The following is a 23,141-nucleotide window of genomic DNA, read 5'->3' on the forward strand; positions in this document are numbered from 1 at the left end:
TTAATGACAAAAAGTTTAGAGTTCCTAGTCTGACTTCGGAGAAGGCAATGGCACCCCACTCCAGTACTCTTGCCTGGAAAATCCTATGGACGGAGGAGCCTGGTAGGCTGCAGTCCATGGGGTCGCTAAGAGTCGGACACGACTGAGCGACTTCACTTTCACTTTTCACTTTCATGCATTGGAGAAGGAAATGGCAACCCACTCCAGTGTTCTTGCCTGGAGAATCCCAGGGATGGAGGAGCCTGGTGGGCTGCCGTCTATGGGGTCGCACAGAGTCGGACACGACTGAAGTGACTTAGCAGCAGCAGCAGCAGTCTGACTTACTGCAAGAAAAGAAGTTGCTGGTGGCATTCTTCAGAGAAAACAATTCACAAAGTTTGGTGACTCGTTAGATAGGGAAAATAGGTGTCAAAGAGTTTTAAGCTGGAGATATTAGAAAGAACTGATAGAAAGAAGGAAAGTTGATGAATGGGCCATCTGTAGACAGGAAAATGATGAGACGTTTTTAAGGCTGCTTGAATTTCAATTATCAGTGCAACATTCACGTGGAGGTGCCCCATGGTCGATCAGAAACCTCAGAGATGAACTCATTCATTCTCTCAACATTGCTCAGTGCCTGCTATAAGCCAACACTGTGTCAGACACTTCCTAGCACTAGAGAACTACCTCAGAGAGCCCTGAGCACACAATAGCACAGCCTGAGCATCAGGCCCGCCCCTCCAACACCCCCCGCCACCACCCCCCATCCCACCCCCACTTCCTGGAGATCCCACCCACCCGTTCCAAGCCTGGAATAATGGACAGAAAGATGCACACATATGATGGAAACTAGATGACTTTATTTTAAGCACAGTTAGCAAGGAGGAAAGAAGATTTGGGAAAGGAAGTGACGAACATTCAAGAATGCAAGGGAAAGAAAGGTGGGAGGGGGACTTAGGTGTTGCCCTCTTCGTGGGATCAGAGAGCCCAGGATCCTCAAATAGACTACATCCACGGATCACTCCTCCCAGCAGCCTTTCTCAGCCAGAGGCAGGCAGGAGACAAGGAGGGGAGGAGGGGATTCCCACACAAGAATTGAGAGGTGGACAGTAGAGAAGGTGAGTCAGAATGATGGGTTGCACATGGTAGGGTTGGGCAGACAGGCCAGCTGGGAGGCTCAGAGAGGGTGAGATGGGCTGGGGCTTGGGTGCCTCCTCAAGTCCTACCAGCTCAACACTTCTTACAGCTGCTGCCACAGGCTCCCACCCCATAGGAACCGATGCCACAGGTACGGGTGGCTGAGAGGTCACCACATACAACTCCACTCCGGGAGCTGCTCACTCCTGCACAGAGACAATAATGGTAAGTCAGAACCTTCGGGGGTAGTGGGGAGCTGGTCCCAAGCACACTCCCTCCCTAACACCCAGCAGGATGTCTCTGGATCATCCACATCTCCAGGGAGAAAGACAATCTGAACTCCCGTGTGGTCTCAGGACTCCCATCCTCACAGGACAGGAATGACCTCAATCTTTCTTAATCTATTCTTCTGTAGCTGATTTCAGGAAGACCTCCATGGGGACAACCATGCTAATAAAATACCTGTTTTGATCTAGAACAAGACAACTGGAGTATGGACAAGTGTGTTTGGACAAGGAGAAAGTCAGAGCTTCCTATAATGGGGAAAATAAGACTGACACTCTAACAGGCAGGGGGTGAAGTATTATTCCACTCCTAACCTGTCAACCAGCTCCCTCTTTGTAACTGTGTGATTGGAAATGAATGGAACTCTTCTCCCAGGGTCTTTTCACCCTCAGAGCTAAGACATTTTTCCCACTGTCTCACTTCAGTGTCTCCCCTTCAGGGCCCGAATTACTCACTGACATTCACAGCACTGATGCCTTCACACAGCCTGATGTGGGAGAGAAAAGAGCATTAGGACTGGGTGTTAGTTTCTGACAACGATCCCAGAAGTCACATGGTCACCCACTCTGAACCCAGTCACCTAAGAAGCCACCCAAGTTCCTCCTCAGAAGGTCAGAGAAGGTCTGGGGTCCAGCACCCCTAGAGGCTCAGCATCTCCCCAGCTCTGTTTCAAGAGAACACAAGGGGCAGGATCTCCCAGGTCCCTCTAGGAAGAGGGTCCTACTGAAGTGCAGTGGGACTGCCCCCAGGACTCCAGCTTCAGACTGCCGACCCCACTCCTACTGACTGGCTCTACCATCCTGAACAATCCAGTCTCCCTGGGCCACAAGCTTTTCATCTCTCTAATCGAAATGTATTTTTCTATTTGCCCTTTCAGTTTGAGGCCATTTTTATCCTGTCCCTTAAGCAAGGATGTTCTGGCACCAGCTCCTACCAGTTAGTTCACAGATACTGTTTTGTACATTTCTAGCCAACTCTGCATGAAGTCACAGTGGTAGCTTGAGCCCAGGCATGATAGCAGTATTTATACCACTAAAATATGCAAATGTTATACATCACAGACTTTTTATTCCCTCAGAGAACCAGCAAACTATTGTCCCTAACCAAATGATGTTGGAGCCCACTGGAAATCAGACAGCGGGCTCAACTGAGACTGTTCTCCTTAGCCTCTCCTCGGAGCAGAGAGGGAGCCAGAAAGGGTTCCAAGATGTAAGCAGAAGAAGGAATGGGGAAGTAGTAGAGGAAAAAAAATGGGCCAGGTCTATGCAATTGAGGCCCCAGCTGTGCAGACTGTACCCACCTCTGCTCCTCGCCCTCCAGCAGGCGCCTGTAGGTGGCGATCTCGATGTCCAGGCCTAGCTTGGCGCTCATCACCTCCTGGTACTCCTTGAGCAGGCAGGCCATGTCCTGCTTGGCCTTCTGCAGGGTTTTCTCCAGCCCCGCCAGCTTGCCCCGGGCATCATTAAGGGCCGCCTCGCCCTGCTGCTCCGCCTGGGTCACTGCGGCCTCCAGCTTGGAGTTCTAAGGGCCCAGGAGAGAACAAGGTGGGTTATGGCCTCTGGGTTTCTGTGTCCATTTCCTGGATGTGTCTAGTCTCTCTACCTAGATGAGATCACCCCAGAAACAGACCTCTCCCCTTCATCAACTGGGGCTCCCTGAAGGGCCATAACTTAGGACTCAAGTCATACGAATGGGTTGGAGAGTGAATGGTGAGATCCAGCTGGGCGCACACACTGCCTGTGGGACCCTGGGTGGGCCTCAAAAAAACCCTACCTGGCTCTTAGCATTTTCAATCTCAGCTGTCAGCCTCTGGATCAGGCGGTTGAGCTCGTTGATCTCCTCCTTGGTGCGGCGCAGGGTCTCCCCATGCCGGATCACCGTGGCCTTGATCTCCTCATACTGGAAGAGGAAGCAGAGAGGCTCATGAAACTCAGGACAGGACCTCCCACACATTCAGGACAATGTAGATGATTTGCAGGTTGTCCAGTGCTCAGCCTGTGCAACCATACACGGCAGCCCTGCCTTTCTACCCCAGCCTGAGAGATGTCAATACTTTATTTACCGTCCCTAAGGATCAGAATCCCCAGACAAAAGTAGCCTTTTTTAATAAATGCCTTGAATCCCCCCCAGCGCCACATCTAGGAGGCAGGTGTCCTGGACCACTCACCTTGCTGCGGTACCAGCTCTCAGCCTCGGCCCGGCTGCGGCTGGCAATTTCATCATAGTGAGCCTTGATCTCGGCGACAATGCTGTCCATGTTCAGGTACCGGCTATTGTCCATCTTGACGACAACTGAGGTGTCTGAGATGTGGGCTTGCATGACTCTCAACTCCTGTAGGGCCAAGAGTCATTCACATTACATACACCATCCAGAGCCAAGTAGAACAGAGTTCACTTTCCACCTTTACACACACACACACACACACACACAAGCCCACAATTTCCAAAACCCTCACGCCTGCAGGCACCCTGTCTATTTCCTCTGTACACAGGCCGGCCTGGGAATCAGGAGACCTGAGTAATGTCCTCTCTGCTGGTGCTCACCTCTTCATACAAGGTCTTCAGGAAGCCCACCTCCTCTACCAGGCTGTGTGCGTTGGCCTCCAGATCTCCTTTGAGCACATAGGCACGATTAACCTCCTGGAGATACAAACACACAGCAATCCCTGGTCATTGCAGAGGCTTTCCAGTGGGGGCTCCACTTCCCCCAACCCCATCCCCAGCCCTGCAAAGCAAGTCGTAGGCATATATCAGTAAGTCAAGAATAAGGGAACTAAGGTCTCCCACCAACTCTAGCAAAACGTCCTGTGTGACTTTAGAAAGTCCTTCCATCTCTCTGGGCCACTCTATTAAGGGAGAGCCAAAGAATTCCTGCCCTGTAGATCTCCCAGAGTGTGAGAAGGGATATGCCTATCGGTTGGAATAAAATATAAGTTTATTAACTGAACAAGGGCATACCGATGCCCTGAGGGCTACCAGACTCCCAGGCAACTATCCCCCAAGCAGACCTACTCACCTGCTTGATTTTGACAAACTCATTCTCTGCCGTGGTCTTCAGGGCGACCTCCTCTTCATACCTTCACAAGGGAAGGTAATTTGAAACAAGAGATTTAGCTAGTAATGGAAAGGAGGGCTCAACCTGACCCATCACATCCACCCCCCAGGATATCTGAAACATCCCTCTCACCCATATCCCTAATTACACATTTCTCTAACTTAGACATGATTCACTTTAAAGATATTGGCTTTGTTATTACTCAAGTATAATAAACTGCCTGGAAAGGTGGATGGAACTAGTAAGTTGAACCAGTGATTGTGAACAGTGGAGAAGACATAGTGTCATTTCTTTGTACCTCCAGTACCTAGCACAGTAAAGAAAAGAGTGAGTGTTCAGAACAGGTTTGTGGGACAGGTCAATGGATGGATGGATGGATGGATGGATGAAGAGGGATATGGTCCCTATCCTAAGAAGTTCATAACGCAATAGAAAGACTCTTTGCTGACATTTCAGCTTCTCTTCTTTTCGTGTGTCTTCCTGTCACTGCCTTTAAAGCTGATAAAAGCAAAAGTGGGTTAATGAAGAAAGAAGTTTCTAAGGCCAGTGTGCTCAGTGGTTCCCCAATTGTCGTATCATGTCAACCCTTCTGAGAGAAGTGGACCTTCCCAAATGCACTCACTTCTTCTTGTAGCCCTGCAGCACCTCCTGCAGGCTGTTGAGCTCTGAGGCCAGCCTCCCGCTGTCGGCCTCCACACGCTCAGCCTCCCGCCTCAGCGTCTCGATGTAGCCATTGAACAGGGGCTCCAGGTTGCTCTCGCAGCAGCGCTGGTTCTGGTAGAACTTCCACTTGGTCTCCAGCAGCTTGTTCTGCTGCTCCAGGAAGCGCACCTGCCGCCCAGAGGAATAGTCACCCAGACAGCCGTAATTCCAGCATCCTGCAGAATCTACCCTCCAAAACTTCCACCCATCCCTTTCTCCCATCCCACCCCAACACATACATGAGGATCTCTGTCACTGAGATGGCTGCAGATCTGAGTCCAAGTATCCATGATCAAGCGGAAAAGTCCTTTCTCATGCCTGGCTTCACTGTGCCAGGGATCAGAATCCCTTCCCAAATGACTAAGCCTTCCCCTGGAAAACCTTCCCCAGTTAGGTCTCCTGCTGGCCCATTCCTGTCTGAAGTGAACATTACTGGAGAAGCCTCAGCTGGCCCCAGAGTTCAGTGTGAGAGTGTGTGAGTGAGTGAGTGTGGGGCGGGGATGCAGAGAGAGAGATCGGCGGGGGACAACTAAGCATTCCAGATGTCCACAAGGATGACCCTATAGTCCTATTTCTATTTCTTTTTTTCTTCTGTTTCTATTTCTGACGTAAATTTTGTATGTGTCCCATGGGGGACAGGGGTCTGTGTCCGCTTCCCTCTGACATGCAGTTCCAAGCCTGTTCTTATCTCTCTTGTACATTATAACAGTGCTATCATACCAGGAGCCCCTGCTCAATGCTCACATCTCTCTAGTCTGTCTGTGCCCTGGAAATATGTCCATCTCCTCCATCAGACTTGGGGTTCATCTGGTCCACATCTCTCTTACCCCCTGACTAACCCTTCAGTGCCTACCCAGGAAAGAAGGTTCAGGAAGGGTGTGATCAAGGACACCCACCTTGTCAATGAAGGCAGCAAACTTGCTGTTGAGGCTCTTGATCTGCTCCTTCTCCTGGTGCTTTATGCGCTGTGCATTGGGGTCGATCTCCAGGTTGAGGGGCTTGAGGAGGCTCTGGTTGACTGACACGGAGGTGATGCAGGGAGGGCTGGGGCCACCAGAGCGGTACCCAAAGCTGCGGCTGCTGGAACCAGCACGGGAGCCCCCGCAGACACTGCGACTGCTGAAGCCCCCAGTGAGCCCACGGTAGCAGGAGACACCGCGGTAAGGAGCAGCCGTGATGCAGCAGCGGCTGGGCCTGGGCCCACAGGCCGAGACACAGCTGAAGGTGCGACCAGGAGCGTACCTTTGAGTGGTCACACAGGAGCTGGAACTGCGGACTCCGCTACGGGAGCTAAAGCAAGCCGATCCACAGGTCATAGTGATTCAAGGCTGGAGGAGATGAAGCCAGAGGAAGAAGAGAAGGGTTCTGAGCTCTCCCTCACTGTCTGTGCCTTTTATAAACCCAGACACCTGGCGCTGTCTACGTCACCGTGTGGAGCAAACTTCTTGTCACCTTTATGGGCTTGGGGAATTTCTCAGTTGTTTCTCCTCTCCTGGGATAATATCATCAAGATGGGGCTTTGGAAAATCCTACACTCAGGCAACTCTGAAGCCTTGGCAGAATTTTTTCCATAGTTCAGGGCCTGAGGGTGCCAAGGAGCCTAGATCAACCAAGGCCTGGGGACTCTGCATTTTGCGAGATAATTGAGGAGAGGAAGGGAAGCTGGGTTGGGATGATGGTTTTCAGGTCAGCTGGACTCATGACCTCTGACTTTTAGTTTGGGCCACAAGATGCACTAAGACCAGGGACAAAGGGTGGGCCAGCCTATGGTGGGAAGGTGGCCGTGGACCCTGGCAGCTTTGAGAGCAAGAGCCTTCCAGGGGCTTCACAGGTAGGGTCTTGGGGACCAACTCTTCAGGGCAACCTATGACACTTGACCCTTGGCATGGCCAGAAGGAAACTGTGTTTACTCCCACCAAGACGTGGAAAAGCCAGTCATACAACCAAAAAAAAGTATTTGTTCAGCCACTTCATGCTGGGGGATCCATGAAGTGGGTAGATGTGTGTGAGCAGTGGTGTGAGAGTTCAGTATCTGAGTCCCTAAAACCCTCTCTGTCCACCCACCTCCATCCCTCTTTGTGTGCCTTCAAGATTCCTCTCCCACACCTGACACAGAGTGTCTTCCTCAACTAGACCTTAAGTGCAAGGCCACACTCCCCAGACAGTCTCTTTCAAAGGCCTCCCTGTTTTCTGGGGCATTTTCAGAAGAGCTTCTCCAATAAGCTCTGGGCCTGGACTGAGTGGTGGGACCTGGGATCCTTTCCAAGAAACTTCAATGGGCAGGAGGCCCCAGCTCCCAGACCTGGAAGACAAGGCAGGCCCAGGGTGGGGGTGAGGGGAGTGCAGAGGCCAGGATGGTTGGAAGGGAAGTACCTGGGCAACCAATGGGCCATAGAGGGGAAATAATAACAACAACAATAATGATAACAGCTGATATTTATTGATCACTTACTAGGCACCAGGCATTGTATTAATGCTTTACATATACACTCACTTTATCCATATCACATCCCTGGATAAGTTTGATTATCTTCATTCTAGATACAAAGGTAACTGAGGCTCAGAGAGGTTATGGAATTTTCATCCAGATTGCAAGGTGCAGAGCCCAGGCTTGAACCCAGGTATGTCTGATTCCAGAATTACTTTGACCATTATTCCACAGAGAAAAAAGAAGTGTGTCTCTGAAATGGGCATGCTGATGTTCAAGATGTTTCATAAGGACACCTTGGGCTACCAAAAGTAGACACACACACACACCCTCCATGTACTATCCTCACATCCCATTTGGTCACACACGGTGAATATGGCCTTCTCCCAGTCAACTACCTCTCACACTCAGCTTGATAGTCTAAGCCCACCTTACCCACCCACCATATTCACCATCCCCCTGCCTCCTTTCCCCCTAACCTCATCCATCCCCCATTTTCCAAACCAAGGTAGACTCGCTGCCAGCTGTTCCTCCCACATCCTCTGGCCTCCCTCGCTTTGTGTCTTTGCTTACACGGTTCCCTCTGCCTGAACCCTCCTCCCCTCTCTCTTCCCTGTACATCCAGCTCTTCAGTGTTTTTCATCCCCAACCAAGCTGTCATTTCCTGTAAGACCATACCCTGACCTCTGGCCCCAAGGCGCTGGAGGCTGACTCTCCCACCGAGTACCCTGGCATTAAAGTCAGATCCCCTGCAGCCTTGTATTAAAGTCCTTTGCATGTGCCTGCCCTCTGTGGGGACTGCAGACTCTTTCCAACTCTGAGCCTGGCTCCTGTTGGGTATCTATTTGCTCCCTGCCTTGGGTATCTATTTGCTCCAGGGGCCTAGGGTGGGGGTAAAGAAGAGACACGACACCAGCTTTCCATCTGTTGACTGGTGGGTTAAACTGGTGCCCCAGGAGATAAAGGGGGCAAGGGATCAATTTCTAGAAGATGTGGCTGAAAATGGAGCAGCCCCCCTCTTCCCCATCACTGTGACCACTGTCTTTATGGGGAAGTCTGTCCTTGAATGTATCAGAAATTGGAGCTGGGTCAGGGATTGGTACTGACACTTGGGGGACCACTGTGCTTTAGTTGTCAAACCTGTCATTTCCATCCTTCAGGTCATGTTAGAGAGTACAACTCAGCCTGCAGGCCTCTGGTCTCTTGGGGCTTTAAATGCACTTAATTATCAGTGTGAACAAAAGCTGATTATTAACCTCCTCATTGATTGTGATAGCACAGAAAATCTGCTCCATCCATCCACCAAAATGCAGAAGGAGATCCAAGCAAGCATCATGAAAGTGCTTCTGTAAGTCTAATTTAAATCTTTAAATTAAGGAAATTAAATACTTTGGGGTAAGTCCATTTCCTCTTGTGAGGGAGATACCAAGGGAAGACTTTTTCAATACCAATTTATTCCCTAAAGAAAACTGGAGTAGAGGGCTTCCCAGGCGGCTCAGGGGTAAAGAACCCACCTGCCAATGCAGGACACACAGGTTCAGTCCCTGGTCCGGAAAGATCCCACCTGCAGAGCAACTAAGCCCGTGTGTCACAAACTACTGAGCCCGCTTGCCGCAAAGAGTAGCCCCTCTCTCCACAACTAGACAAAAATCCGCACAGTGACAAAGAGCCAGCAGAGCCAAAAATCAATAATTTTTTAACGAAGAAAACTGGAGTAGAAATTCATAATCCTGAAGCCATTAGACACACAGCTAGAGCTGGGAGCAGAAGCACAGACACTGGAGGTGGGGCTCCATCTTCTACAGAGGATGGCTCTAAGGTTACACTGAAACCCCTGCAAAAATCAAAGCTGGACCAAAGGGATTCAGGCCCACAAGAGAATTGGGAAAGACAGCAAAGGGGGCAGTGAGGCACTCCCTAGAAATGGGACACCAGGCAGCCAAAGCCAGGCATGGCCGGCCAGGGTGACCTCTGCTGTTCCAGGATTTAATTACCCCCTTGCATAATAACAAGTCATATTTAAAAGCAAAGGAAGCCAAAGATGATTTGCGTATTTCTCTTTAATGCAAGCTGCTGAGTTCACACTCTGGTTTCCTCTGTCCATAATTGGACACATAATTAACTACCATTATGACGGCTCATAGCCTTCTAGGGTTTTGGCCATGAGCAAGCATCAGTTGAGGAGAAGGCTTTGGATCTGATTTCTCTAAGACCCCAAAGCCTAGCAGTCTGGGCTCCTGCCTCCATGAGGAACTTAACTCTCATTCAGTCCTGAAGACTCAGACTCTTCAATCTTGGCAAAGGGCTAGGAGCCTCCTTCCAGATTCTGACTTTGCCCTTGATGGACCCTTCTGTGCTTTACCTTGTTTTTTTTAATCATTATTTTTATTTGTTTGTTTCTGACTGTGCTGGGTCCTTGTTGCCGCGAGGGCCTTTCTCTAGTTGTGGAGAGCGGGGGCCTTTCTCTAGTCGTGGAGAGCGGGGGCTACTCTCTAGTTGCAGCAAGTAAGCTCAGTAGTTGTGGCTCTCAGGCTCTAGAGCACAGATTCAACAGTTGTGGCACACAGGCTTAGTTGCCTCACAGCATGTGGGATCTTCCCAGACCAGAGATCAAACCTGTGTCTCCTGCGTTGGCAGGTGGATTCTTTACCACTGAGCCACCAGCGAAGCCCCCGTGCTTGATTGTAAATAAGCCATTGATTCACTCTGAGTTCATCTTCCTAATCAAGTAAATGGACACAGTAATTCTGACCTCAGAAGAATGCCCTCGGGGTTAGATGAAATAATGCAGGATAAATTCCTCACACATTGTATGTGCTTGTGTCCTCAGTCGCTTCAGTCGTCTCCTGCTCTTTCCGACCTCACTGACTGTAGCCCACCAGGCTCCTCTGTCCATGGGATTCTCCAAGCAAGAATACTGGAGTGGGTTGCCATGCCTTCCTCCAGGGGATCTTTCCAACCCAGGGATTGAACTCGCTTCTGTTGCGTCTCCTGCCTTGCAGGCAGATTCTCTAACTGCTGAGCCACCCAGGAAGCTCACACATAGTAGGTACTCCATAAATGTAAACTCCCTTTCTCCTCACCAGTAGAGTGGAGAGAAATATGAGGGGTGGGGGTGGAGGATCCAGTCTTACTGGGTGAGGAACTATGAGCTGAGTTCTGACAGAGAGGAGAGAGAGTTTTTGTCCCAGCGGAAACAGGATGAATGGCAAATTAATAATAGAATAAACAGAACAAACAAACAAACTAACATTTATGGAGCTGTTATTAAGAGCTAAGTAGGGCCCTAAATGCTACCCTGTCCATTGCGCCCACGCGGGTTCTGTTAGGATCCCTATTTTGCACATGAGGAAACTGAGGTTCGGAAAGGTTATTCACCTGTCCCAGATCATGACAAGAATCTCCAGAACTGACCTCTAAGATGCCTCCCCTTCAACACACACACAGACACACAACACATACACACTCACACAGAGACCTCGCAGAGCCGCACAGAAAACTAAGACCAAAGCTTCCCAGCCTGCAGGGCGGTGGCGCAGGCTGGTGGGGCCGGGGGTGCCTAGCTGCCCAGTTTGGGACTAGAACCAATGCCCCCGCGCTTCCCTGCCCAGTCCCGGCCTAGGGCCGCGGGCGGCCGGCCCCAAGCCCGCAGCGCACGGCCGGCGAAGCTGAGCAGGCGCTACCCGGTCCCATAAAGCGCGCGCGGGCGGGAGGCGAACGCCGTTTTATAGAGGCAGCCGGGAGGCCTGGTTCACTTTAATTCCGGCTCGCAGAGGCTCTCAGCCCGACCTCCAAGCTCATAAACGAGTGAGCCGAGCACTCCTCCTTCCGGCCCGCGGGCCGCGATATAAGGCACATGGTGGGCTTCTGGGTCCAGCTGCCCTCTCCCACCGCCGCTCGCCGCCACAGCACCATGTCCTGCCTCCCATCGCGCGTCTGCATCCCCGGCGGGGTCCGAGCCTTCAGCTGCGTCTCCGCCTGCGGACCCCGCCCCGGCCGCTGCTGCATCACGGCCGCCCCCTACCGTGGCATCTCCTGCTACCGCGGCCTCACCGGGGGCTTCGGTAGCCGCAGCATCTGCGGGGGCTTCCGCGCCGGGTCCTGCGACCGCAGCTTTGGATACCGTTCCGGCGGCGTGAGCGGCCCCAGCCCTCCCTGCATCACCACCGTGTCAGTCAATGAGAGCCTCCTCACGCCCCTCAACCTGGAGATCGACCCCAATGCGCAGTGCGTGAAGCAAGAGGAGAAGGAGCAGATCAAGTGTCTCAACAACAGATTCGCTGCCTTCATCGACAAGGTGAGTGTCCTTGATCACACCCTTCCTGAACTTTCCCTTCCTGGGTGGGCACTCAAGGGTTAGTCACGGGGGCAAGAGAGATGTGGGCCAGGTGAGCCCCCAGGCTGATGGAGGAGATGGACACACTTCCAAGGCACAGACAGACCAGAGAGATGAGTCTAGAGCAGGGGCTCCTGATTAGAGCACTGTTACTATATACAACCTCTTTCCAGACAGGCAGGGTCCCCATAGACAAGATCCCACCCTTTCTGAGCTCAGAAGTCCTGGCAGGACCTGAGAATTTACAGGCTAGTCTCCCCTGGAAGTTCATTCCTGGTGGCTCAGTGGTGAAGAATTCGTCTGCAATGCAGAAGACCCTGGTTCAATCCCTGGGTGGGCAAGATCCCCTGGAGTAGGAAATGGCAACCCACTCCAGTATTCTTGCCTGGAGAGCAAGAACACAGAAGAACTATACAAAAAATATCTTAATGACCCAGATAACCACGATGGTGTGATCACTCACGTAGAGCCAGACATCCTGGAGTCCAAAGTCAAGCAGGCCTTAGGAAGCATCACTAAGAACAAAGCTAGTGGAGGTGATCGAATTCCAGTTGAGCTATTTCAAACCCTAAAAGATGATGCTGTGAAAGTCATGCACTCAATATGCCAACAAATTTGGAAAACTCAGCAGTGGCCACAGGACTGGAAAAGTTCAGTTTTCATTCCAATCCAGAAGAAAGGCAAGGCCAAAGAATGTTCAAACTACCATACAATTGCACTCATCTCACACACTAGCGAAGTAATGCTCAAAATTCTCCAAGCGAGGTTTCAACAGTACGTGAACCAAGAACTTCCAGATGTTCAAGCTGGATTTAGAAAAGGCAGAGGAACCAGAGATCAAATTGCCAACATCCGCTGGATCATCAAAAAAGCAAGAGAACTCCAGAAATACATCTACTTCTGCTTTATTGACTACACCAAAGCCTTTGACTGTGTGGATCACAACAAACTGTGGAAAATTCAAGAGATGGGAGTACCAGACTACTTTGTCTGTCTTCTGAAAAACTTGTATGCAGATCAAGAAGTAACAGTTGGAACTGGACATGGAACAACAGCCTGGTTCCAAATTGGGAAAGGAGTGTGTCAAGGCTGTATACTGTCACATGCTTATTTAACTTATATGCAGAGTACATCATGCAAAATGCCAGGCTGGATGATGCACAAGCTGGAATCAAGATTGCAGGGGGAAAAATCAATAACCTGAGATATGCAGATGACACCACCCTTATGGCAGAAAGCAAAGAAGAACTGAAGAGCCTCTTGATGAAAATGAAAGAGGAGAGTGAAAAAGTTTGCTTAAAACTCAACATTCAGAAAACAAAGATCATGGAACCCGGTCCCATCACTTCATGGCAAAAAGTTGGGGAACAATGGAAACAGTGAGAGACTTTATTTTCTTGGGCTCCCTCCAAAATCACTGCAGATGGTGACTGCAGCCATGAAATTAAAAGACGCTTACTCCTTGGAAGAAAAGCTATGACCAACCTAGAAAGCATATTAAAAAGCAGAGACATTACTTTGCCAGCAAACATCCGTCTAGTCAAAGCTATGGTTTTTCCAGTAGTCACATATGGATGTGAGAGTTGGACTATAAAGAAAGTTGAGCACCGAAGAATTGATGCTTTTGAACTGTGGTGTTGGAGAAGACTCTTGAGAGTCCATTGGACTGCAAGGAGCTCAAACCAGTCAATCCTAAAGGGAATCAGTCCGGAATATTCATTGGAAGGACTGATGCTGAAACTGAAGCTCCAATACTTTGGCCACCTGATGTGAAGAACTAACTCACTGGAAAAGACCCTGCTGGGAAAGATTGAAGGCAGGAGGAGAAGGGGATGACAGAGGATGAAATGGTTGGATGGCATCACCGACTCGATGGACATGAGTTTAAGCAAGCTCCGGGAGTTGGTGATGGACAGGGAGGCCTGGCATGCTGCAGTCCATGGGGTTGCAAAGAGTCAGATACAACTGAGCGACTGAACTGAACTCTCCTGGAAATGGGGAATGAGGACTGTTGATATTTTATGTGGTATAAATTTAGATGTTTTAGATGTCCCATTGAAGCATTAAATAACATCAAAACACCTGATGAAAAAATTCATCTCTTTAATCTATTAATTTAATTTATTTATTCTTGCCTTAAGAACCCCATGAACAGTATGAAAAGGCAAAATGATAGGATACTGAAAGAGGAACTCCCCAGGTCAGTAGGTGCCCAATATGCTACTGGAGATCAGTGGAGAAATAACTCCAGAAAGAATGAAGGGATGGAGCCAAAGAAAAAACAATACCCAGCTGTGGATGGGACTGGTGATAGAAGTGAGGTCTGATGCTGTAAAGAGCAATATTGCATAGGAACCTGGAATGTCAGGTCCATGAATCAAGGCAAATTGGAAGTGGTCACACAAGAGATGGCAAGAGTGAATGTCGACATTCTAGGAATCAGCGAACTGAAATGGACTGGAATGGGTGAATTTAACTCAGATGACTATTATATCTACTACTGTGGGCAGGAATCCCTCAGAAGAAATGGAGTAGGCATCATGGTCAACAAGAGAGTCTGAAATGCAGTACTTGGATGCAATCTCAAAAACGACAGAATGATCTCTGTTCATTTCCAAGGCAAACCATTCAATATCATAGTAATCCGAGTCTATGCCCCAACCGGTAACGCTGAAGAAACTGAAGTTGAACGGTTCTATGAAGACCTACAAGACCTTTTAGAACTAACACCCAAAAAAGATGTCCTTTTCATTATAGGGGACTGGAATGCAAAAGTAGGAAGTCAAGAAACACCTGGAGTAACAGGCAAATTTGGCCTTGGAATATGGAATGAAGCAGGGCAAAGACTGATAGAGTTTTGCCAAGAAAATGCACTGGTCATAACAAACACCCTCTTGCAACAACACAAGAGAAGACTCTATACATGGACATCACCAGATGGTCAACACCAAAATCAGATTGATTATATTCTTTGCAGCCAAAGATGGAGAAGCTCTATACAGTCAGCAAAAACAAGACCAGGAGCTGACTGTGGCTCAGATCATGAAATCCTTATTGCCAAATTCAGACTTTAATTGAAGAAAGTAGGGAAAACCACTAGACCATTCAGGTATGACCTAAATCAAATCCCTTATGATTATACAGTGGAAGTGAGAAATAGATTTAAGGGCCTAGATCTGATAGATAGAGTGCCTGATGAACTATGGAATGAGGTTCGTGACATTGTACAGGAGACAGGGATCAAGACCATTCCCATAGAAAAGAAATGCAAAAAAGCAAAATGGCTGTCTGGGGAGGCCTTACAAATAGCTATGAAAAGAAGAGAAGTGAAAAGCAAAGGAGAAAAGGAAAGATATAAACATCTGAATGCAGAGTTTCAAAGAAAAGATAAGAAAGCCTTCTTCAGCAATCAATGCAAAGAAATAGAGGAAAACAACAGGATGGGAAAGACTAGGGATCTCTTCAAAAAATCAGAGATACCAAAGGAACATTTCATGCAAAGATGAGCTCGATAAAGGACAGAAATGGTATGGACCTAACAGAAGCAGAAGATATTAAGAAGAGATGGCAAGAATACACAGAAGAACTGTGCAAAAAAGATCTTCACGACCCAGATAATCACTGGTGTGATCACTGACCTAGAGCCAGACATCCTGAAATGTGAAGTCAAGTGGGCCTTAGAAAGCATCACTACGAACAAAGCTAGTGGAGGGGATGGAATTCCAGTTGAGCTATTCCAAATCCTGAAAGATGATGCTGTGAAAGTGCTGCACTCAATATGCCAGCAAATTTGGAAAACTCAGCAGTGGCCACAGGACTGGAAAAGGTCAGCTTTCATTCCAGTCCCAAAGAAAGGCAATGCCAAAGAATGCGCAAACTACCACACAACTGCACTCATCTCACATGCTAGCAAAGTAATGCTCAAAATTCTCCAAGCCAGGCTTCAGCAATATGTGAACCGTGAACTTCCTGATGTTCAAGCTGGTTTTAGAAAAAGCAGGGGAACCAGAGATCAAATTGCCAACATCCGCTGGATCATGGGAAAAGCAAGAGAGTTCCAGAAAAACATCTATTTCTGCTTTATTGACTACGCCAAAGCCTTTGACTGTGTGGATCACAATAAACTGTGGAAAATTCTGAAAGAGATGGGCATACCAGACCACCTGATCTGCCTCTTGAGAAATTTGTATGCAGGTCAGGAAGCAACAGTTAGAACTGGACATGGAACAACAGACTGGTTCCAAATAGGAAAAGGAGTTTGTCAAGGCTGTATATTGTCACCCTGCTTATTTAACTTATATGCAGAGTACATCATGAAAAACGCTGGACTGGAAGAAACACAAGCTGGAATCAAGATTGCCGGGAGAAATCTCAATAACTTCAGATATGCAGATGACACCACCCTTATGGCAGAAAGTGAAGAGGAACTCAAAAGCCTCTTGATGAAAGTGAAAGTGGAGAGTGAAAAAGTTGGCTTAAAGCTCAACATTCAGCAAACGAAGATCATGGCATCCAGTCCCACCACTTCATGGGAAATAGATGGGGAAACAGTGGAAACAGTGTCAGACTTTATTTTTCTGGGCTCCAAAATTAGTGCAGATGGTGACTGCAGCCATGAAATTAAAAGACACTTACTCCTTGGAAGGAAAGTTATGACCAACCTAGATAGCATAGTCAAAAGCAGAGACATTACTTTGCCAACAAAGGTTCGTCTAGTCAAGGCTATGGTTTTTCCCGTGGTCATATATGGATGTGAGAGTTGGACTGTGAAGAAGGCTGAGCGCCAAAGAATTGATGCTTTTGAACTGTGATATTGGAGAAGACTCTTGAGAGTCCCTTGGACTGCAAGGAGATCCAACCAGTCCATTCTGAAGGAGATCAGCCCTGGGATTTCTTTGGAAGGAATGATGCTAAAGCTGAAACTCCAGTACTTTGGCCACCTCCTGGGAAGAGTTGACTCATTGGAAAAGACTCTGATGCTGGGAGGCATTGGGGGCAGGAGGAGAAGGGTTCGACAGAGGATGAGATGGCTGGATGGCATCACTGACTCGATGAACGTGAGTCTCAGTGAACTCCGGGAGTTGGTGATGGACAGGGAGGCCTGGCGTGCTGCAATTCATGGGGTCGCAAAGAGTCGGACACGACTGATCTGATCTGATCTGATCTGAATTTATTTAATTTGATCCTTAAAATCAAATTGGGGAAATCTCATTAGGTATTAATATGTCTTTAATATCCCTGTAATAGTTGCTGCTGCTGCTAAGCCACTTCAGTCGTGTCCGACTCTGTGCGACCCCATAGACGGCAACCTACCAGGCTCCCCCGTCCCTGGGATTCTCCAGGCCAGAACACTGGAGTGGGTTGCCATTTCCTTCTCCAATGCAGGAAAGTGAAAAGTGAAAGTGAAGTCGCTCAGTCGTGTCCGACTCTTTGCGACCCCATGGACTGCAGCCTACCTGGCTCCTACAACCATGGGATTTTCCAGGCAAGAGTACTGGAGTGGGGTGCCATTGCCTTCTCTGTCTAATACTTGCTAATACTTCTACTCTCATGCTTTTAATGAAAGAGAGCAAGCCTCAGCTTCAAAGCTGTCTGGGGCAACAGTTTCAGCTAGAATGTCATGCTTTCTGTTTTCCTCTTATGTATGCCTAGTGATACTGGTTTTACAGCTATGATGCTAATATAAAACTACCCCTTTAAGCCCCATTTAAGTGTTTGGTGAAATACTAAACAAATCCATTTGTAGATAAATCATGAGTAAAACAGGCAAAATCCTGAAGCTGGCCTGTGAAGGGTTCATGTTTGAGAATCACTGCCACCAGAGTAGTCCTCTGAGTGCACACAGAGGAGAAAGGAGATGGGGAATTATGGCAGGACCGGCCCCAGCCCCCACCCACATTCCCTGAGAGTGGGTGGCAGAGCAGGGGTCCAAGCCTGGCTCTTCCAGGCTCTCCAGGCCCCTGAGGCTAGGGAGTTCAAAGTTTGGGGCCCAGCTCCCCCACTCTTCTCGAGCGAGAGCTGGCCCCCTTCAGCAGGCACTCCATCCTGAGTGTGCTGGAGCTCACACCTGGGAAAGGTGGACAGGGAGTGGAGCAGAAAGGGTCCTGGCCCAGGAGCAGACAGCATGGGCTCTGTGTCGTTTCTCCACTGATTCTCTGTGTGATGCTTCTCTGTGTGTGGCTTCCCCCCTCAGCCCCAAAGCTGTGCTAGGTGCAGTGTGTGTGCTGGCCACGACTCTGAAAGGAAACACAGGGATCAAGACAGGCAAGCAACTCACCACCATGGCTCGAGCCCTGCCAGCTAAGACCCCCTAAAATGATCCCACGTCATATCAGCAGTGCCCTTTCCCCATTTCTGGGAGCTCCACAGGGATTGCCTAGCTGCATTCATCGGGTTGGATGAAAGGATTTCGGGCCTGTAAAAGGCAAGGCAATGTCCCAAATCCAGCTAAAAAAATCTGAGAGGGGAAAACTGGAGACCGGGGAGCCTGGTCCTGTTTGCTGATTCCTTTCTGGCGGCACCGTGATTGCTGCTGTCACATCTGTCCAGTTTGAATGATTTCTAGCGTTGGTTTGCATGCTTTACTATCATCCCCCCTTCACATTACCTGCCTGGCTTCCAGACACATAAGAGTGTGTGTCTCCTCACACAGGAGTGTGTGTCATCCTCCACCAGGCCTCTTCAGACCCCAGCCTTCCTACTTGGTGAGAAACTGCCCTCTCCAACCTCCCTCCCCAGGTAGGAAGCCCTGCCCAGGCTGACCATCCATTCAAGCCCCAGGCTGGCCACTGAGGACAGAGCTCCCCTGCACTGGTGAGGTTCACAGTGAAAGGCTTTCCTCTTACTCTAACCCTCTCAACCCTCCTCTACACTCCTTTCCTCCAGGAAACCTTCCCTGATTGTCACTACTGTCAACTCCTATCTGTCTCTGCCCCAACCCAACCCAGCACAACCCATATGCCCTTCAGTGTCGCACTTACCCCAGCCAGGCCCAACTGGACAGACCCTCACTCAGATTCGAGCAAGCAATCAGGAACAAGGAGTCTCCAGCTGCCTCCTAAGGCCAGGAGAGCCCAGCAAGGATGATGCCATCCACCCACCCTCTGCCTCTGCACACCTTGCTGTGAGCTCCAGTTCTCTCACTCTGCCTGTTCTCGCAGGAGGGCTGGGCTTACTGGCTCCTCTCACTGTTTCTCCCACCTCCATACCAGGTGCGCTTCCTGGAGCAGCAGAACAAGCTGCTGGAGACCAAGCTGCAGTTCCACCAGGACCGCGAGTGCTGTGAGAGCAACCTGGAGGCCCTTTACGAGGGCTACATCCAAACGCTGAAGCGGGAGGCTGAGCATGTGGAGGCTGACGGCAGGAGGCTGGCCTCACAGTCCAACCACATACAGGAGGCACTGGAGGGCTACAAGAAGAAGTGAGTGCATCGGGGAGGAGGCTGTGGAGAAAAGAAATGGGGTGCGATCAAAGCAGGATAGATTTGGGTTAGACCCCTAGAAGAACTTTCCACTAGGAAGTAGAGAGTGACAGAAAGACTGTGGGGAAATTTTTTTCTTTTCTGAAATGGGAGAGGAATCACTGGCAAGTCTGTGCTTCTCCAGCCACCTCATCATTCTGTGTTTATTTTATTTTGATTTATCAAGCATTTATCTATGTTCCAGGTGCTGTGTTGGGCCCTGAAGAGGGGTAAGGATAAGAAAGTCAAGAGAACAGGAAAAGGGGACACCTAAACTAGATCAGGGTGCCGCCACCACCACTGGGGAATTAGCTTCAGGAACAGAAAGGAGGCCTACAAGAATGTGCATGGCACCCACCCTGCCTCTAAAACAGGAAGAACAGTGGGTGACATGGCTGGTTTGGGTGCCCATAGGAGAGGGATGGACAATTTTTGATTCCATGACCACGTCCAAAAGATCCAGTTCCTGGAATGTGTTTGTCTGAGCCTTCCTTCTCTTTGCTTCTCCTCAAATCCCAGCCTATTGAAACTCTGGCCACTGAAACTTGTGCCCTTTTTGTCCCCAGGTATGAAGAGGAGGTGGCCCTCAGGGCCACTGCTGAGAATGAATTTGTGGCCCTGAAGAAGGTGAGTGGCCCCAGAATACACATCCCACAACTCAGAACCGTGGACAGAGGTGGAGGGAGCACTCTGTGATTCAGTGAAGCTAAGTGACTTCCCCGGAATCACACAGCCCAACCTCTCCCCTATTTCTTTCTCCAAATGTCCCAGTGCTCCCTGAGTGGCCCTGGACATCAGAGCAGTGCTTCAAACAGGGCAATCTCCCACCATCCAAGCTAACTCCCACCTGCTCAATGGCTTCCCACCTCCTCCTGCTCTGAGCCTGGCAGAAAACAGGCACTGCATAAATTTTTGTGAACAGAAGAGCACCTGAATGCTTGGGGATGACTCCATCCTTGGCCAGCAATGGTTGGGAAATGCTGGCATGAACAGAGCTGTTGCTCCTCACCTCTTAGGACTTGACTCAGCAACACCGCCCTCAGTACACTGAGACACAGACCAAGCAAGGGTCTCGCCCTGAGTCACATTGGTTTGGGAGCAGAGTTGATCCCTGGGATGACTTCTGACCACACATCTCTAGATTTCTTTCCATAACATTCCAGAGCAGGGAGAAGTGGGTCAGCGTTAGAACTGAGCTATTTTACATTAGATCCTACGTTTCATGATAGTGCCTTCTAGAGGGATCATCCTAGTACCAAGGGGAATGCCTGGAAACATCGGGACCCCCTCTCACCCATACCTGCTCCTGACCCCTCAAAATGAGTAAAGGACTTCACTAACACCATGACACCAGGCACCAGAATGAGCAGCTAAGGAGGGTCCAGGGAGTGCGCCCTCCCTGCTGGGGAGAGCTCTGTGCTGTCTCCCCACTGAGACTCTTGCCCCTCCCTCTCCCTGTAGGATGTGGATGGAGCCTACCTCCATAAGTCAGAGCTGGAGGCCAACGTGGAGGCCCTGACCCAGGAGACTGACTTCCTGCGGCAGATGTATGAGGAGGTGAGGGGCCACAAAGCAGCTGGGCACCAAGGAGGATGGCAGTTAGACACTGGAAAGTACTCGCCACCATTTTGGCTCCTGAAACTCTTGGTTTGGGGACATAGGGCAGAGTTGAGGAACCCGAGGCAGGTTTACTGTCAGAAGGTGAAAGGTATAGCTTCGTGTCTTACCTGCCAAGCCCAGACAAACTGGTGCTCCCAGTTAGCATGGTGACAATTATCACAAATTTCAAGTTCCAGTCCTAGATCCAAAGGATCAAGACAGGAGGCCCTGACTGAAGTCAGGTAAGCAGGCCTCAGAGCTGGACTCCTCTCAGCCTCAGGCCTCTGGTCCTGAGGAGCACTGAGAGCTTCCAGGGTTGAAGGAAGATGTCACCTTTGAACTGAGGTTTCAGACAGTGAGGCTGTGGAAGAAGCAGGGGCAAGGGACAGGAAAGGAGGTGAGAAAGCGGGCTGCCTGGAGGGGGCTATGGTCCAAGGGGCTCTTAACACTCCCCTACTTCCCCTGAGGAGCTCCAAGTTCTCCACACCCACATCTCAGACACCTCGGTCATCGTCAGGATGGACAACAGCCGGGACCTGAACATGGACAGCATTGTGGCTGAGATCCAGGCTCAGTATGACGACACTGCCGGTCGCAGCTGGGCCGAGGCTGAGTCCTGGTACCGCAGCAAGGTGAGTGGTCCAGCACTCCCTTCCCAGAACAGGGATGCCAAAATCTGAAAGCATTAGCAGAGTGGGGAGGGATGCTGAAAAAGCATTGACCTTTGTCTGGGTGGGCAAGGGAAGGGCGGGCAGCTCTCGGGATGGGGTGCAGATGTGCAAGCTGTGGAGTTCAGTCGGATGACATAGCCTGTGTTTCATGAACATCTGTGCTTCTCCCCAGTGTGAGGAGATCAAGGCCACAGTGATCCGGCACGGGGAGACCCTGCGCTGCACCAAGGAGGAGATCAACGAGCTGAACTGCATGATCCAGAGGCTGACGGCCGAGGTCGAGAATGCCAAGTGCCAGGTACAGGGTCCTGGCCCACCCCTCAGTGTAGAAAGAGAACAGGGTTGGCCTGAGGCAGGGAGATTGAAGTCAGACACCTTGCCAAAGTGTGGGAAAAGGAGCAACGTGAAACTTCAGGCAGGTCCCCTCCATAGACAATGTTCTCCATTCCCCCTGAATGTGGGTTGTGGGGGCAGGGCTATGGAGGAGAATGGAGTGACTTGGTCTTTCATGGTCTCTGAGGCAAAATGAGGCAGGGGAAATAGCAGTCTGAGGGGCCGGAAACCTACGCTCTCTAACCAGCCCTGCCACTAGCTCGTCACGTGACTTGGGGGGCCCATTTCACCTCTCTGGCCCATTGTTTTAGGTCAGCGATCACACACTGAGATGTCCCCAGAGATTAGTGAATGAGCGAAGCAGGCCATACCAAAGGCACTAGGGTTTGGTAAACTGGAAGCACAATGGGCAGAGCTCATCAGATCAAACTGAGACAGGCCCTGTGGAAAAGCAGGCCCAGTGTGGCCAGATCCTCGGATTTTTCAAGAGACGCCAGGAATGTGGGTTTATACGTTAAATTTCAAAAAGTTAAGGACACTGTGCCGACATTCCCCAAGAGCACTAATTTGCAACCCCTGACCCAACAAACCAGTAAGGCCCCTTCTTCCCCTGACAGTCAATGGCCAGTGGATACCTGGTCTCTGACCCTAAGTCCAAAAGAAGGAGCCTTAATAACCTTACCCTCCCCCCCAGAACTCCAAGCTGGAGGCTGCAGTGACCCAGGCTGAGCAGCAGGGTGAGGCGGCCCTTAATGATGCCAGCTGCAAGCTAGCAGGGCTGGAGGAGGCTCTGCAGAAGGCCAAGCAGAACATGGCCTCCCTGCTCAAGGAGTACCAGGAGGTGATGAACTCCAAGCTGGGCCTGGACATCGAGATCGCCACCTACAGGCGCCTGCTGGAGGGCGAGGAGCAGAGGTGAGGACCACATCTGTGCAGAGGATGTCTCTTCACCCTCCAACCTGTGTTCAGAGCCAGGAACGTGTCTACATCTTATTTATATCTAATTTGCATCAAGATTATTTGGAGGAGGGAATTTGCTGGTTCTGCTCTCCCCAACTAATTTTTGTCTCTTTCTTCTCCCCACAAGGTTGTGTGAAGGCATCGGAACTCTGAATGTCTGTAAGTAATCTGTACTGTGGGTCCTAAAATAAGAGCCT

The 23,141-nt window shown here is 50.0% G+C and overlaps 2 protein-coding genes across 3 annotated transcripts in view; one reads left to right on the forward strand and one right to left on the reverse strand.

The window, feature by feature from the left end:
* Positions 1 to 817: 817 nt before the first annotated feature.
* LOC133247378 (keratin, type II cytoskeletal 7) overlaps positions 818 to 23,141 on the reverse strand; it is a 40,558-nt gene continuing 18,234 nt past the window's right edge. Inside the window, exons 2-10 of one of the 2 annotated variants that reach the window (XM_061416083.1) lie at positions 6,055 to 6,486; positions 5,079 to 5,287; positions 4,418 to 4,478; positions 3,946 to 4,041; positions 3,569 to 3,733; positions 3,175 to 3,300; positions 2,702 to 2,922; positions 1,857 to 1,888; positions 818 to 1,322 (exon numbers count right to left, since the gene is read on the reverse strand). In XM_061416083.1, coding sequence (XP_061272067.1) covers positions 1,210 to 1,322; positions 1,857 to 1,888; positions 2,702 to 2,922; positions 3,175 to 3,300; positions 3,569 to 3,733; positions 3,946 to 4,041; positions 4,418 to 4,478; positions 5,079 to 5,287; positions 6,055 to 6,474 — 1,443 coding nt within the window. In that variant the 5' untranslated portion in view covers positions 6,475 to 6,486 and the 3' untranslated portion in view covers positions 818 to 1,209. The remainder of the gene's footprint in view (positions 1,323 to 1,856; positions 1,889 to 2,701; positions 2,923 to 3,174; positions 3,301 to 3,568; positions 3,734 to 3,945; positions 4,042 to 4,417; positions 4,479 to 5,078; positions 5,288 to 6,054; positions 6,487 to 23,141) is intronic. The other variant, XM_061416085.1, reaches the window with a different exon arrangement.
* LOC133247380 (keratin, type II microfibrillar, component 7C-like) lies at positions 11,086 to 23,097 on the forward strand. Its single transcript, XM_061416088.1, has 7 exons — positions 11,086 to 11,883; positions 19,134 to 19,342; positions 19,948 to 20,008; positions 20,843 to 20,938; positions 21,448 to 21,612; positions 21,824 to 21,949; positions 22,679 to 23,097. The coding sequence occupies exons 1-7, from the start codon at positions 11,443 to 11,445 to the stop codon at positions 22,901 to 22,903; spliced, it is 1,323 nt and encodes a 440-aa protein (XP_061272072.1). The 5' UTR covers positions 11,086 to 11,442; the 3' UTR covers positions 22,904 to 23,097.

The sequence above is a fragment of the Bos javanicus genome, chromosome 5 (assembly GCF_032452875.1).
Source record: "Bos javanicus breed banteng chromosome 5, ARS-OSU_banteng_1.0, whole genome shotgun sequence".
Lineage (NCBI taxonomy): Eukaryota > Metazoa > Chordata > Mammalia > Artiodactyla > Bovidae > Bos > Bos javanicus.